The following is a 16,188-nucleotide window of genomic DNA, read 5'->3' on the forward strand; positions in this document are numbered from 1 at the left end:
GTGTTTGAGTTTTTCAACCAAAAGCAAGTCTCTTCAGAGAATTTCTTGAGATCAGCACCATAAGCACTGCAAAAATGACACTTTCCAATGTAGGCTACGCAGTATTATCCAGATATAGATAACCTTAAGGGGTTAGTTCACCCAGAAATGAAAATTCTGTCATTAATTACTCACCCTCATATGTCGTTCCACACATGACGTTCATCTTCGGAACACAAATTAAGATTTTTTTTTGATGAAATCCAAGAGGTATATGACTCGTCCATAGACAGCAATATAACCGCGGATGTGGATGTGGAATGAGGGTGAGTATTTAATGACAGAAATTTCATTTTTGGGTGAACTAACCCTTTAAGCTGATTATTATAACTATATAAATTGATTAAATATGATTCTGATATGGTGATGTTGAATGTGTTGGATATTGCACTCCAAGGACTCTTATTGAAGTTCGTCTCTAAAATCTTCACTGATGTGAATTTGTCTTGGTTGTCAAAATAATCTGAATATAATACATTCAAACGAAAGCTAAGAACAATAATTATATGTTTAATATTTCAAGGGTTGTCAGTGGTTGGTTTTGGTCCGTTGGTTTGTTTTGTAGCATTTCAGTTCTCATCACGGCCAGTAGTTGGCGTCAACGTACTTGGAATAGCGCTGGACCATAATTTGGTAAAATTGTTAAAATACAACATAATGGTAAAATACAACACATCATTGTTTTAATCTTCTAGAAGCAATTTAGTTTCCAGGCAACAAATATCCTAAAATCTACAGAGTGAATATAAAAGTGACCATTTTCTGATGTAGATGCATTTAAATGTTTATTCCACATTGATACCAAAGTACATATGATGGGTGGCAACATTGCTCAGTTATTCATTTTTATATTCACAGTTCTATTTGTTGCGCACTGAACACTCCCATTAGTGGATGATCCTGATCCATTAGTTCAGAAGGGCAGACTTAACCCGGTTAAACCTGCCATCTAAAATAACCATACAAGTCTTGACATTGTAAAATGTAGCCTAGACGTGAGTGACATTTTTGACAATGTCATGAAAAAATAAAAGCTTTATTGGCAGTATTGTTAACCTTTTGTAATTTGAGTTAAAGTGTTTAAATATAGAAAACATTGCACAAAGTGATTATAAAAGGGGGGTATTTATTATGTTCGCTAACGAAATAAATAAACACGCATTCTTTGAGATGCTCAAGCATTTTTATAATTTTTTATTTTATTTTTTTATTTATTGTGAAACTGATTGTCCACGTGCCAGCAGCACGCGATGGGTCGGTCACCTTTCAGCAGGCGCAGTGAATGAATAGACGGGTGACGTAGTGCACAGCTGATCTGGCAACAACTGGCAGTTCACAGAAAGAGCCGAATGTGTCTCCGCGCAGGATATAATTAAACGCATCTAGCTTCAGCAGTGCGGGAAAAAGGTAAGTGACGACGGAAATGCATTTGATCATATTGTGCTGATGAGTTGTGCTCTGTTTATGATGGTATTATACTCTGTTGATGCGGACTGGTTTGTTTGTTCCTCTGTGAGGGTCTTACTAGTGTCATTTATGAAACGTTTTGTTTCCTCAATTTACTGGAGGTGACAATAAGCGAGAAGATCAAGACAAGTGCATCCTTGATATGATCCGACAGTCGCATTACCAAGCGAATATAAGGAGATATTAATATAAAACAAGGAATATATGACACGTTTAGGCTTGAACAACCTCCGTGGAAATTACACTTACAAACGGGACATGAAATATACCGATGCTGCGGTGACTAGACCTCATCGACCAGCGTCATTTGTACATATGTACGGCCTTGTTTTATTATGCAATGCATTTCAAGTCTCTTGTTATTGTTTAAACTGAAATCTTTGTAATTGTTGTTAAATCTGGCTTGACTGGATAGCCGTCGCAGTTTCAGGCACCCCATCACGGGATCCCGGATGAAATAAGCCTATGGACCACAGAGCGACCATTTGCTGCGCTGTCAATCTAAAAGCCACCGACAGCAGTGAAGTCAGCGACAAAAACATTCAACGACTCGCTATCCCGACTATTTATTTAACATAGCCACTAATTTGTTTAGGATTTGCGTCTACTGAACCATTTTCATAAAGTATTTTGAATAAATGGGGGCGCCAATCCAAAACCGGCAGCGCCACGAGCCGATTTCTGATTGGTAGACTTGGTGGATTAATTTCCCTGCGTTCCCCCGGTGTCGTGAGAAAACAGGTCCTCCCTTGAAATCGGGTCTCTCTACAAAGTACACATGAACAACATCAAAATATGTATATAGATGCGTACTATATAGTGCATAAGAAAACAAATTAGACAAATGTAATATCTTTCACTTGATAAACTGTCATTAAATAATAGCCTAATAATAATGATAAACAATTAATTAAGCATGATCGTTCTTTTTATAACTTAAATATTTGGATATTTTACATGTAATTTTACATTACATTACAGATTGTAGTGAATACACGTAGGGGTAAATGGAAATGCACAGTGCAAGATAAGCTATCAGGCTAATCAGGTATCTGTATGCTATGCTAGTACATTAATAAAACAGACATTAATGGTCATTATAAAATAACAACATGAACAACACATATAATGTGATTTTGAAGGAACTGTAAACAGGCACCTATTGACACTGGTCTGGTCATTACAGTAACTCGAATAATTTGCTGATTCATTAGGCAAGCCTTTGGCTAAATTCGGTAAAGCATAGGCCTATTACTCTTTCAATTTTAGCAATATAAATATTGAAATATTGGCAGAAATAGAAGGGCCCAAACTTGCAGTCTTGGCCACTTGAGAGTGTGTACACGTGACAGGTCAGAAAAGACTGTCTTAGAAAAATGCAACAGCTCAGTTCCCTTAATCTAAATCCACACTATGTCTAATACCACTTCAGAGTGATATTTGAGGCCAAGCATATCCCTTATGTGACCCTGGACCACAAAACCAGTCATAAGGGTCATTTTTTTGAAATTGAGATTTATACATCATCTGAAAGCTAAATAAATAAGCTTTCCATTGATGTATGGTTTGTTAGGATATGACAATATTTTGAAAATCTGGAATCTGAGGGTGCAAAAAAAAAATCAAAATATTGAGAAAATCGCCTTTAAAGTTGTCCAAATTAAGTCCTTAGCAATGCGTATCCACTCACAAAAATAAATGTTTGATATATTTACGGTAGGAAATTTACAAAATATCTTCATGGAACATGATCTTTACTTAATATCCTAATGATTTTCGGCATAAAAGAAAAATCGATAATTTTGACCCATACAATGTATTGTTGGCTATTGCTACAAATATACCTGTGCGACTTATGACTGTTTTTTTTTGGGCCAGGGTCAAATATATCATTCACATTAATCATGTTCATAAATTCACATGCCCTAAAATCTCACGATTTTGAGGAAAACTTTACATTGTATGTTAAGTTAATTTGATATTACAAAGGCTATTATTTAGTAGAAAACCATGAAGTTTTGCATTTTATTGGTGCAGAGATTATGTATATTTTGTAAAACATTTGCATCTGCTTTTTATCACTTAAATAGAAGCACCACAATTACTAAATTGTTTCATCTGAAGAGACTAATAAACAGACATTTAGAAGTTTATGTGGTATCAGGTAATCAAAAGTTCTATACACACACTTGCATTCTTCATGCCTACTTGCACACTTGGGCTAAATACAGGAAATACGTCATGAAAATGCTGGCATACACTACACAACTTTTAAAATCCAAATAGTTTTTAAAACACTAGGCATCACACACTTGCTGTCTTTGTAAATGGTCACAGAGAAAAACTGATCATACACTAAATGAGAGAAGATCACACGCTATTCCAGACTTTCAAGCCATTCCAAAAACAAACTCAGGCAGAAACATGCGGCATGTTGCTAGAAGATGCGTGACGAAAAAAAAAAGAGAAAAAAAAGTGTTCTAAAAACGGCTCAAAATATCAAACATGTCTGTATAGTCTGAAGCAGAAAAAAAACCTAAACTACCTGATTTCCTGTGAAATTGGTCAGCTGTGCCTGCCCAAAATTTGCAGTCTTTGTCTCAACCAGTGTTGAATTGTCCAGACTGCAAATTGAGGCAAAAATCTGTACAAAAGTCATGTAGCCTTAAAGTCGGCATGAGAAGTTGCAATAGCCCTTACTTCCCTATTGTGACGTATTTCCGAGTAAAATGACTTCTTGAACAAGAAAAACTGTGCAGGACTTGATTTTGTCCAAGGGGAATTGATTGGATCGTTGGAGAAGAGAAGTCGCTGCAAGAAGTTGGGGAAGTTGTTTTGATTAAAGATTAAGAGCACACATGAATAATGATGTGCATGGTTAAATCTTTTATAATACATACTGCAGTATTCCATAATAAAAAAAAAAAAAATGTCGATTTTGATTATGGTGACTTTAAGTAGACAAGTGATCAAGTGCAAAGACCGCAAGTGTGGGTATTGGGACAGGCCCTATGGAGTAGTATGCTATTTCGAATCCAGCCAGAGAGTCAAGATTCATTCAAAAGAACCGATTGGTTCACGAATGAAACACCACTACGTCTCATGCCCAAAACAAACGCCCGTGCCTGCCCTTACGTCACAAACCAGACCATCGACACATAATAACACGTGTAGACAATCGGAATGTTGTTTCTGTCTGCTTCCAAAACACACGGTTGCTATAGCGCGTTAAGACAGGACATCACACCCGGCTTCAGTTCTTTCAACAGAGAGTGAATAAACATTTGACTCGTATACTATTGCTACTACCTGCGTTTTTTGACTTGCGGAGATGAATTATTTATTTACGTTGTGAACTTAAGATGTGTTTACCCTGCAGGTGCGAAGATGAAACGAACATGATTAGTACCGATGGCCCCTCCAACAAGTGCGCGGAGACCCGGGACACCGGGAAGGAGAAGAAGCAACCGCCAGAAATGCTGCACCTTATGTTCGCCGTCTCCGTGTGGCTGGTGACGGGCACCACCATTTCCAGCCTCAACAAATGGATATTCGCCGTGTACAATTTCAGATACCCGCTGCTTCTGTCAGCCCTCCACATGCTGACAGCGATAGTGGTGGACTACGGACTGATAAAATGCAGGGTTATCCAGCACAGAGGTATCGGCGAGCAGGATTTAACAAACAGCGCCAAATTCAAAGTATTCCTGTTGAGTTTGACATTCTGTGCCAGTATCGCGTTTGGAAACGTGGGACTCAATTATGTGCAGCTTTCATTCGCACAGATGATCTACACCACAACGCCGCTGTTTACACTGGCTATTTCCACGCTGATTCTCGGAAAGCAGCACCACATCCTGAAGTACACCGCGATGATGCCCATCTGTCTCGGGGCGTCGTTCAGCATTATGGGCGAGGTCCAGTTCGACCAGACCGGCTGCCTGTTTGTGTTCGCCGCCACCATGTTAAGAGGCGTAAAAACCATTCAACAAAGTAAGTCATAGACAGCTGGGAATGAGATTCTTTTAAGTGGACCCATTCATTCGAATCGATGTAGTGAACTAGACTGGTTATAACTCAGCCGTGTAGGCATACATTTAGCAGAGGTAGTTATATTCAGGGTTTTCAGTGTTATTTGAAACCTGTAAACATTAGGGAATTTTAACTTGGTGTTTCCAGACCTAGCTGGAAATGTCATATAGTAACTGATAGATTTATAAACATTTATGCAAACGTACACTACAGCGACATTTGTCTTAAGCTTTAAAAGATTTCACTTGATTTAGCCTAAACAGCTTTTTGTAAGGATAATGCCTATTAAATGATTTTTTAAAAATCCATACTGATCACGATCTGGAAAAGTCAAGGTAGAGTCAGAGAAATGAATTCGTCAATTAAGGCAAGTAGATTTTGCGTTATTCCTAGACAAGTGATTCATAACGCATTTCGAATCGTTTCGACCGAATCATTACAAAGAATCGGTTCACAAGAACGATTCGTTCGCGAGTCGGATGACTAGTTGGCTTTCTGCAGAGTTTTTTCCTGATCAGTTTGACAATAAAACATGTGTTCAAAGTTTTAGAAAGATATTTGAAGCTATATCTAGATTCATTACCATGATTTATAAGGTCAGTGGCTCTTTTATTGACATATGAAAATATTCTTAACCAAATGTTCCTGACAGCAGAGTCTATTCTCGTCTCTCCATCAGGCTAGTTCACGTTTTTATGTTCCACACTGCTGTAACTTCCTAGTGTCTGTCTTCCTCGAGTCAGAGTGGAGAACGTCCTGTCTGCCAACAGCTGGCACATCCTGTTCCCAAGACTCACCCATGAGCGGCTACATGCCGCTGCTGGTGTTGTTCTAACCCGATTTCCCAAGTAGCAAATGAACTCACAATAACAGATGTGCATTGGCTACTTGACCGTTTTTGATTTCTTAAAATGAGTGTCAGCTGAGCTCCATTACACTAAGTGACCTCCTCCCTAGAATAATTATGTAGGTGTCTGGCTCTGAGAACATCAAGGAGCCAGACTGGACTGAGAGCAAGAGTCTGTGCTTTAGTTTAGTGGGAGAACCTGTTTTGTACACATTTAGTCTTTTTATCTTGTCACAAACAGCTGCAACCACATATGCTGATGTTATTCAATGCAATGTATGTCAAAGACAATTCTTTAGTCATAGTACTGTTGCATAACATAACCTTCAGTTTGCATGCAAGCTAAATGGGCAGTGCCTTGTTTTTAACAAACTTTGTTTGCAGTGTATACAAGAAAAACTATGATGTGTCAATATTAGGAAACTGAGAATTAACAGAGGCTAAATATTTGCCTAATTGAAAAATCTTGTTTGTGTTATTATTAGTAATGATAATATATATCTTGTAATGATTAATATCTCATGGAAATATTAGGGAATTTTAGCTTTAATTTATTTAGAGGTTGTAATTAATTTACTCAGCTACTTTGCTTTCTTGGTCCAGAAGAGTTACTCCATGTGGACTTATCTAGGTCATCAGTTGGTGTTATGTTTCAGTAGTCTACTATTTTAGTTGTGACCATTGCATCACTGAGGTTAAGGTTGTTTACTATATGCGTCACACCATAGCTCAGCATGCGCTTTCATAAATGACAGTCCAGATGGCCAAAAAAATATGTGTCAGTAGAGTGCAACAGTCGGGGTCCAGAAGTAAAAATTCCATTCAATTTCCCTACAGGGAAATAGATTTTTAATGGCAACTTATAAACCTTTAAAGACAGACTTACTGTGAAAAACTACATTATCCACGATGCTGTACAGAAAATTCCACCAATCCTACGCTATTACAATTTTTAAAATGTTTTTGAAAGAGTCTCTTTTGCTCACTAAGGCTGCATTTATTTAATCAAAAATACAGTAAAAAAACAAAAAAAACAGTAATATTGTGAAATATTATTACAATTCAAAATAATTGTTTATTTTTTGATTACATTTAAAAATGTAATTTATTCCTGTGATCAAAGCTGAATTTTCAGCATCATTACTCCAGTCTTCATTGTCACATGATCCTTCAGAAATCATTCTAATATGCTGATTTGCTGCTCAAGAAACATTTCTGATTATTATTATCAGTGTTGCAAATGTTGTTTTTTGCTGCTTAACTCTTTTTGCAGAAAAAATTATACCATTCAAACATTTGTGATAAGATTAAAAAAAGAGAGAAACTAATTTCATTCAGCAAGAATTTATTAAATTGATCAAAAGTGACAGTGGATATCACCACAAATATCACCATTTCCACCAAAATGTTAAGCAGCACAACTAATGATGCTGAAAATTCAGCTTTGATCACAGGAATAAATTACATTTTAAAATATATTTAAATAGAAAACAGTTCTTTTTAATTTGTAATGGTATTTCGCAATATTACTGTTTTACTGTATTTTTGATGAAATAAATGCAGCCTTGGTGAGCATAAGAGACTTCTTTCACAAACATTAAAAAAATTGTAATGTTTCCAAACTTTTAACAGGTACTGTAATATAAAATCAACATTTTTAAATGAGTCATTTTTAAGCCGATTATGCTGTTTGCAAAGCTTCATGGGATTGTAGTTCTTTCTATCACTAAAGCTGTTAAGCACTCAGTCTTGTACCTTTGTATTTTTGTGTAATTTTTCAAATATCTTTTGCTTAAAATCAAAGTTTTTAATGTTGTGATTCACCTTGTTGCTGACTGGCTTGTTCATGGCTTATAAAGCTTTAACAAAGACTTCTTCAAAATCCCTATGGGAGAAATGAATGGAAGAAATACTTACAGAACCAATGCTGCTGAAAAAGTGGGCAGGCACTGTTGCACTCTATAATGGCTAAATTGCACCACTTTTTCTTTGTATATTTGTAATTGTCAGGCATCTTGCTCCAGGAGGAGAAGATCAACTCTATCTTCCTACTGTATCTGATGTCCATCCCCAGCTTCTGCATCCTGGCCGTAGCCGCCCTGGTTCTGGAGAACTGGGCAGCGCTGCAGTCCCCTCTCCAGTATGACCATCACCTCTGGGGTTTCATCTTGCTCAGCTGTCTGGGTTCAGTGCTGTACAACCTGGCCAGCTGCTGTGTCATCACCCTCACCTCCGCTGTCACGCTGCACATCCTGGGCAACCTGAATGTGGTGGGGAACCTGCTGCTCTCCCAGCTGCTGTTTGGGCACCAGCTGACAGCTCTTAGCTGTGCTGGAGCTGCGCTCACCCTCTCGGGCATGATCATCTACCAAAACTGTGAGATCATTGTAGCTTACCTCGACGCACGTAGAGCCAGGACACCAACCAGTAACAGTGGAGAGGACGTGAGAGGAGAGGAGAATGACTCAAGCATATCAAAGACAACTCCAGAACCAGCTACACAACCTTGTTCAGAAGAAGACTCATCTGCAGAACCAGCTCAAGAACCTAACGAGAGGACAGAGGATCAGATTCATGAGAAAACGGACTGAAGAGGCTGAAGAAAGGCTGTGTTCCAAAACCTAGTGAGCTGCAGTGCTGTCTATTGCCAAACTCTGGACTTTTTTCTTGCATTGAGCACAAAAGAATACAATGAAAGTGAAAGGTGACCACAGATCTCTCTGGTCCCTAAACACTTTCATTAGATAGAAAAGAGCAGCTTGAACCAGGGTTGTAATAGGTAACTACAACAGAAACTAAAACTAAAAACATAAAAAATAAACATTTTTGCTATTTGAAATAAAATAAACGTTAACTGGAATAAAATACAAATATTTAAAAAACCTAAGCGCTTTTTATTTCACATTGCTCATTTTAATTTAGTTTAATTTGATGTACTAAAATAACTAAAACTGAAATAAAATGAATAAAAAAAGATACTAAATTTGAAACAAACAACAAAATTAAAACTTCAACTAAACTTTAACTTTTAGCTAAAACTTTAAATAAAATTAAAGTGCCCCTATTATGCTTTTTTGGATATTACCTTTCATGTAGTGTCATATAGCTGTTTGTGCATGTAAAAGGTCTGCAAAGTTTTAAATCTCAAAGTGCACGACAAATATAGCTAGCTACTATAGCTAGTCTCCTAAAAGAAAGAATCTATTCTGAACTGCCGAAATGAGTCATCAGCAATTCCAGCCTCACTTCCTGTTACATACCTACGTACCAATGTAACAAATTTGCATAATACTACCAGCCTATGGTCTTCATTGGCTGCCAGCAAATAACGTCTACTTTGACCCTCAAACACTGCAGTTGTAGCTGAGGCCTGAAAGAGCTTGGTTTGTGTTGTCAACATGTCGAGAAGACGCTGTTTTCAGCCCTGCAAATCCACTTTGCATGCACTTCAAAAGGATGAGAATTCGGGCTCGAATTGATATGGAAAAGCAGACACCATCGTTACTGTTCGTATCACTGTGTATCAAGTACTGAGGAAGATCTGGAGCTGAAATTCAGATATGGTAAAAGGTGTTTCTTTTTTGACAAGCTCTGTAAGTGGCAGACTAATCACAACATACTGGGCCATCTGACCAATTAGAGTAGAGCAGGCTCTCAGAAAGGAGGGGTTTAGAGAGACCGAATCTTTTATTGAACCATTTCAGACACTGTGAGAAAAGAGGTGATGCTTCACTGTATATTAGAATAAAATTAAAGTGTTTTTTGACCTTGGATGCATGTAAACCTATTGTAGGAGACCTCAAAAACAACATTAGGAACCTTTAAAATAGCATAATAGGGGCACTTTAAAATAATAATATATATTAACTATATAGTATAAACTATAATACTATCTCAGTGATACTAAAATAACACTGGCTTGGACTGATCTTTTAAATATCTATTTGTGTTCTACAGAAAAGAAAGCCATACGGGTTTGGAACGACATGAGGGTGAGAAAATAATGATAGAAAAGTTAGTTTTGTGTGAACTATACCATTAACGGAAATTGGTCCTCATAAGTAACCAATTTAGAGCGCTTTACATAGGCAGCAACTTTGCGTGTCATACAGATAGTTCTTCTCACACACAGGAAACTCACCTCACAAGTGATTTTAAATTATACTTTAAAATATACTTCAGTTTTGACGTGAATACGCATGGCCCTTCAAATGATACTTTACTGTGTACTGTACATATATAACCTAGCATACACATAAAAACCGAAGTATACTTTGGGCTTAGAATTTGATGTTAGCATGTTGCTAAGCTAACACTGTGATACTCTAATAAGCATAAAAATACATAGCACACACAAACATTGGATAAAATAGTCTATTTTAATGAGACTGAACTACCGGTATTTTATTAATACTTTTCACTACTGAATGAATTAGGAGTATATTTATATTCAGTTTTTTGTTTGAATATCGACAATTCACTACGTTTTGGAACAGAAGACTGAATCCAGTCTGAATATGGAGTCTGATAAGATACGAGGTGTCCTGTTTGGCGATGATGATGATATTGGAGGTGTAGTTTTCCCCAGTACCTCCTCACTGTGCCAATATTTTTATTTGTCATTCTTCCAATGGAGAACTACCATAGCTCTGAGACTGACTGACAGACTGAGTATAAGCCTTTTTTTTAAGCAGATGCTGACCGCAACAGTTTATTTGGATTTTATTACCTCTGTTCTGCCAACACGCACTTATAAGTTTGTAAAAACTTGTGCATGAGCATCAGGAAGATCTCCAATATCCTGCCATATTCATTCTCTGACTGTGTCTATCTAATGCACTGTGAAATACAACTGCTCAATTTGCTCTGACCCTCTTTTATGGTCAGCATAGCTGTTTTGGACTTGTTCGCACTTTTTAAATATTAGAGATGGGCACAAAAAAAAAAAAAATACATAAGAGTAATGTATTTTTAGATACTGTAACTCAGCCGTCTGAATTTTGGTGATATGGACGGTACTTTTAAGGCAGCTTTCTGTAGGATGCCATGTTTGAACGAGTATCTTATGTTTGTTACAGCACTACCACTTTTCATCTAGGTTACGTTTACATAATGGAGACAAGCAAGACTACTGGATCCTCATTTGGGTGCACCTTTCTTTTCAGAAAATTGGTTTTATACCTCTCTGTGTAAAGAGCTAGTAGAAATAAGCTCACAAGGAAGATTTCTAAGTCGTATTTCACCTCAAAATCATTTGCAAAGTCATTTTTTCTTATCATTACCTTCTTATCTCATTACTGCAATGCATCGGATTGTTTTGCTTGTGAGTTTTATAATTGTCAGTCTCGTTGAGGCTTCTCACTACTGTAATATACAACAAATATTACCATTATGTATAAATACTGTACAATTTTAATAATACATAATTTATTGCATTACGGAAATTATTATTTTTTTCACACTGCAATAATAAGAATTAGAGGAATAAGAAGATTTTCTCAAATCAGTTAATAATTCAAGTAGGGAGGAAATGTGCTTAATTGTAATGAAAATGTCACAAATCAAAACGTAAACATAGGCTTCATTTTGTTTATTCAAAATATAATTTCATAAGGTTTTCTTTTGCTTTTGGAGTGATGTACGACCTGGATGTGTTCATGACAGGCTTGGTTGAGATTCTCCCAAAGTATCAGTTGAGAAAATTGGCTGTTTTTTAAGTAATATTATGAATGTGACTGTGTCCCATCATGGGCAGGAAGGTATAAACTGGTGCTTCTGATGTAATTCCCAGTGCAGATAATTATTAATAGGTCTCTCTAAGGAGTCTCATACATCTTTAGCACACTATGATCTCTTAGGAGAAATCAAAATGATATTTTCACTCTCATTGTCCTCTTTAAATCCGAGCTTCCTTGCTCTTGCCCGTCTCCTGAGTGGGTGCTCATTTGTTTTTATTGTTCTTGTGACACCTGCTGGACAGTATTATTTTCTCTCCAATTTGAATTGTGTGTTTTGATGCTGTTATAAGAAACTGACACTAACAGAGGTTATAGACCAAGGTACATAGCAAGGTCATTCCCTCTAAGTGGTTTTGTTGCCATCTGCTGGATAGAAAGCGGATTAGCATTTATTATATTGTTACTTAGTCTGCGTCTCAATGTGCAGACTATCCATCCTAAATAGTAAGCAACATTATTAGTAATATTTAATACTATTTAGGGTTGATAGTATGCACATTGGGATGCAGGGTTAGTTTTTTTATTTTAACTGAATTGAAGTGCATTGGATGCAAATATCAGGAAGTTTGCCTGTTTCCCAATATGATGGGAATTCATAGCTTGGATTTAATATATTCTCATAACAACTGACTCATTTTGGGTTCTTAGAATTGGGTAACTGGAAATGTACAAGAATGTGAATGTATCTTAGCGGGTGTTGAGGTGTAGGCAGTCTTATGGAGATGATAAAATCCATGATAAAAGCCTACACTAACTCAAGTGTGCCTACCTGAGGGCTGTTTTCATAAGGAAACACCAGCCTTTCAAGCTTTATTTATTAAGGTCTCAACTGTCCATCCATGCTTCAGTGTTTTCACTCATTACATCATTTCTAGTGAACAGAATCATAGGAAAGATAGACCGTACTAAAGATCAGAGTGTCTAATATATTATCAGGATTCATTTTGACACAAATTTTACACTTTTTTTAGGCTGTGTTATCAGTTATTAAGGATCAAGGGGGCACCAACACTATTAATCGACTACGCTTGCATAGTTATCGGTTAACTATGCCGATCATTTCAAAATGGCAGATTAAACAGTCTGGCTAATACATCAGTCTATAGGTACCATCACATTTACTGATCAGAAAAATTTTCCAATTTGGAATTCTGTGCCAATTGGGAACGGGAAATCTCAATAATATATGACTGCACCTTATCAGTGAAAACGACAGGGTATTCACATAAAGTTCATCCAGTCTCTCTGCACAACAAGCACAGCAGTTAACTTACTACAATTAGTATAAAAAATTATGAACAGAATGATAGCAAAGTTTGTTACATTTTACTCTTCACCATCAAAAGTGAGGTGAGGGTTGTCCGATAAATACCTCAGATGTTACTGATTATTCTTGTGGTGACGTTTTACTGGGTCACTAGTGTACTGGATGATGTTTTCAATGCTGAGATCTCTTAACATTGAGTGACAGTCGCGGTATTGACGGTTTTGATGTGTCTTGTATTGGTTGTAGCGCAAAATTGCGCTGACGATTTGCATAACTCTATGGCTCCTGTGTATATGATTTCTGATGTCAGCAAAATATCAGATGTAAATGCTTATTTTATTATATTTATGTATTTTACATTCATGGAAAGCTGGACAAATACACCGGTTTAAAAAAAAAAACACTGTCTGATGTCTTTTTTTCTTTTGTCTCATGCTATCTCACATTTTAGTATATAAAAATGTGTGTTGTTTGCTATTTTTATTGTTCATATCAATATACTTGTTAAAATGTGCAGCAGTATTTTAAAACATGTTAGAAACATGCAAGCAACATGCTAGCAGCATGTTAACAACATGTTAATACAAGCTAGCAAAGTGTTAAAACATGCTCAGAGATTTTATTTGTTTTACTGTCTTCATCTGTCTTTCTGTCTATCTGACAATAAAACCTTCAAGCCTCAAGTTTTAAAGCTATTTCATACTTTCAGGCCTGGCTTTGTCAAGTCAACATCATCAAACTTTATCTAGCTAGCGTTCCTTTCAAAGTCAGCATTACTGTGAGAAACTTACAACGCAAGTGAATGGGGACAATTTGGAAACATTAAAATACTCACTGTTTCAACTGCCACAAGATATAAACAATATGCATGTTACCATGATTTATGAGTATGAGTATGAGCTTTATTGCCAGGTATGTTTACACATACTAGGAATTTGTTGTAGTGACAGAAGCTCCACAGTGCAACAGAGTGACAGTGACAAGAAAAGACACAGATAATAAAAAGAACAATATACAAATATACAGACAATGTGCAAAATAGCAAAGACACAATATATAAATTAAAATAAATTAAAATAGGCAATTTACTATGTACAGATATGTTAGGTGTAAATTAGAAATGTAAATAAGTATGTGTGTTAAATAACTAAATAAATAAATAAATGTATAATAGTGTAATATATATATATATATTTTCTGTGTAAAGTTATATCCAAATGTACAACTTTGTTGATGTCACAACATAATACTGTAAACCCTAAAATACACAAGTTTTAACAGAATAATTAATGTAAGTGGATTTTATAATAAGCTTTACATTTCTCTATTTAAATGTGGTCTGTTTACTTAAAGGATTAGTCCACTTTTAAATTAAAATTTCCTGATAATTTACTAACCCCCACATCATCTAGGATGTCCATGTCCTTCTTTCTTCAGTCAAAAAGAAATGAAGGTTTTTGAGGAAAACATTCCAGGATTTTTCTTCATATAGTGGACTTCAATGGTCTCCAAACAGTTGAAGGTAAAAATTACAGTTTCAGTGCAGCTTCAAAGGGCTTTAAACGATACCAGATGAGGAATAAGGGTCTTATCTAGAGAAACGATCTGTCATTTTCTAAAAAATTTTATGTATGCACTTTATATAAACAAATGATCGCCTTCAAGCAGTTCCGCCAAAACCGCACTTCCGTATTCTTCAAAAAGCTTAACTGTATGTCCTACACCTTCCCTATTCTACTTACGGAAAGAACGGAACTGGCGCCACGTTCGTTCCATAAGTTGAATAGGGAAGGTGTAGGACATTCAGCGTAAGCTTTTTGAAGAATACGGAAGTGCAGTTTTGGCGGAACCGCTTGAAGGCGATCATTTGTTTATATAAAGTGCATACATTTAAAACATTTTTTTAGAAAATGACCGATCGTTTCGCTCGATAAGACCCTTATTCCTCGTCTGGTATCGTTTAAAGCCCTTTGAAGCTCCACTGAAACTGTAATTTTTACCTTCAACCGTTTAGAGACCATTGAAGTCCACTATATGGAGAAAAATCCTGGAATGTTTTCCTCAAAAACCTTCATTTCTTTTCGACTGAAGAAAGAAATACATAAATATCTTGGATGACATGGGGGTGAGTAAATTATCATGAAATTTTAATTGGAAAGTGAACTAATCCTTTAAGTACCATTGTAAGTACCACAAGTGCCTTAACCCAACCTTAATTTTTAGATTTTTAACGAAAAGGAGCAATGAGTCTAAATTTTTTTTGAGGTAAAATGAACAATGCTACCAATGCTGTCAACTGAGCTTAACTTGTATTGAACCTTGTATTTTCACCTAGATGTTGATAAAATGGTTCAAATGTCTTAGATTTATGTTGAGCCATGTCTAGAGACCACAACCACAGAATACCTTAGAAATCACAAAGCAACATGCTAACTACCATTCAGAACACCATTGCAAACACATACAACAGGGCTGCCTACTTTTGAGTTTAGCTTGGAATGAGAATTATGGAAGGGGGTGTGTGGGGATTGAGGTTTTTGACTGGTAGGCTACTGTTTTAATTAGTTCTTGACACAAATTTCACGATTTCAATTCATAAGCTTGTGATTCGATTCCTGATTTGATTCTTATCTTGATTCAGTATAATCAGTATTCATTTGGATAAATATCAGGCACAGTAGCTACATGTTAAATTTTCTCAAGGAAAAAATCTCTCAACTAATGCTGTAAACATACAGGGAGCCCTGTCAGCTGGTATTATTATTAAAGGTTAAAATTAAAAACTCAAATTAATATAA

General features: G+C 36.2%; 1 protein-coding gene across 2 annotated transcripts; it reads left to right on the top strand.

Annotated features, from left to right (window-relative positions):
- Positions 1-139: 139 nt before the first annotated feature.
- Positions 140-10,252, top strand: slc35e4 (solute carrier family 35 member E4). Of its 2 annotated transcripts, none has more exons than XM_051908038.1 (3): positions 140-1,446; positions 4,886-5,499; positions 8,396-10,252. In XM_051908038.1, exons 2-3 carry the CDS (start codon positions 4,905-4,907, stop codon positions 8,974-8,976), a joined length of 1,176 nt encoding a protein of 391 aa, XP_051763998.1. In that variant the 5' UTR covers positions 140-1,446; positions 4,886-4,904; the 3' UTR covers positions 8,977-10,252. The 2 variants fall into 2 exon arrangements, with proteins under 2 accessions (XP_051763998.1, XP_051763997.1); XM_051908037.1 differs by lacking the exon at positions 140-1,446 and adding an exon at positions 1,467-4,778.
- Positions 10,253-16,188: the final 5,936 nt, after the last annotated feature.

Source organism: Ctenopharyngodon idella, chromosome 10 (assembly GCF_019924925.1).
Source record: "Ctenopharyngodon idella isolate HZGC_01 chromosome 10, HZGC01, whole genome shotgun sequence".
NCBI lineage: Eukaryota > Metazoa > Chordata > Actinopteri > Cypriniformes > Xenocyprididae > Ctenopharyngodon > Ctenopharyngodon idella.

Bases quoted from the DNA above. Each gene is read 5' to 3' on its own strand.
- slc35e4 (XM_051908037.1), top strand. From the start codon at position 4,690: ATGTTGTTTCTGTCTGCTTCCAAAACACACGGTTGCTATAGCGCGTTA. The intron at 4,779-4,885 runs GTGAATAAACAT...TTTACCCTGCAG, and splicing joins TTCAGTTCTTTCAACAGAGA to GTGCGAAGATGAAACGAACA. The intron at 5,500-8,395 runs GTAAGTCATAGA...TGTAATTGTCAG, and splicing joins CGTAAAAACCATTCAACAAA to GCATCTTGCTCCAGGAGGAG.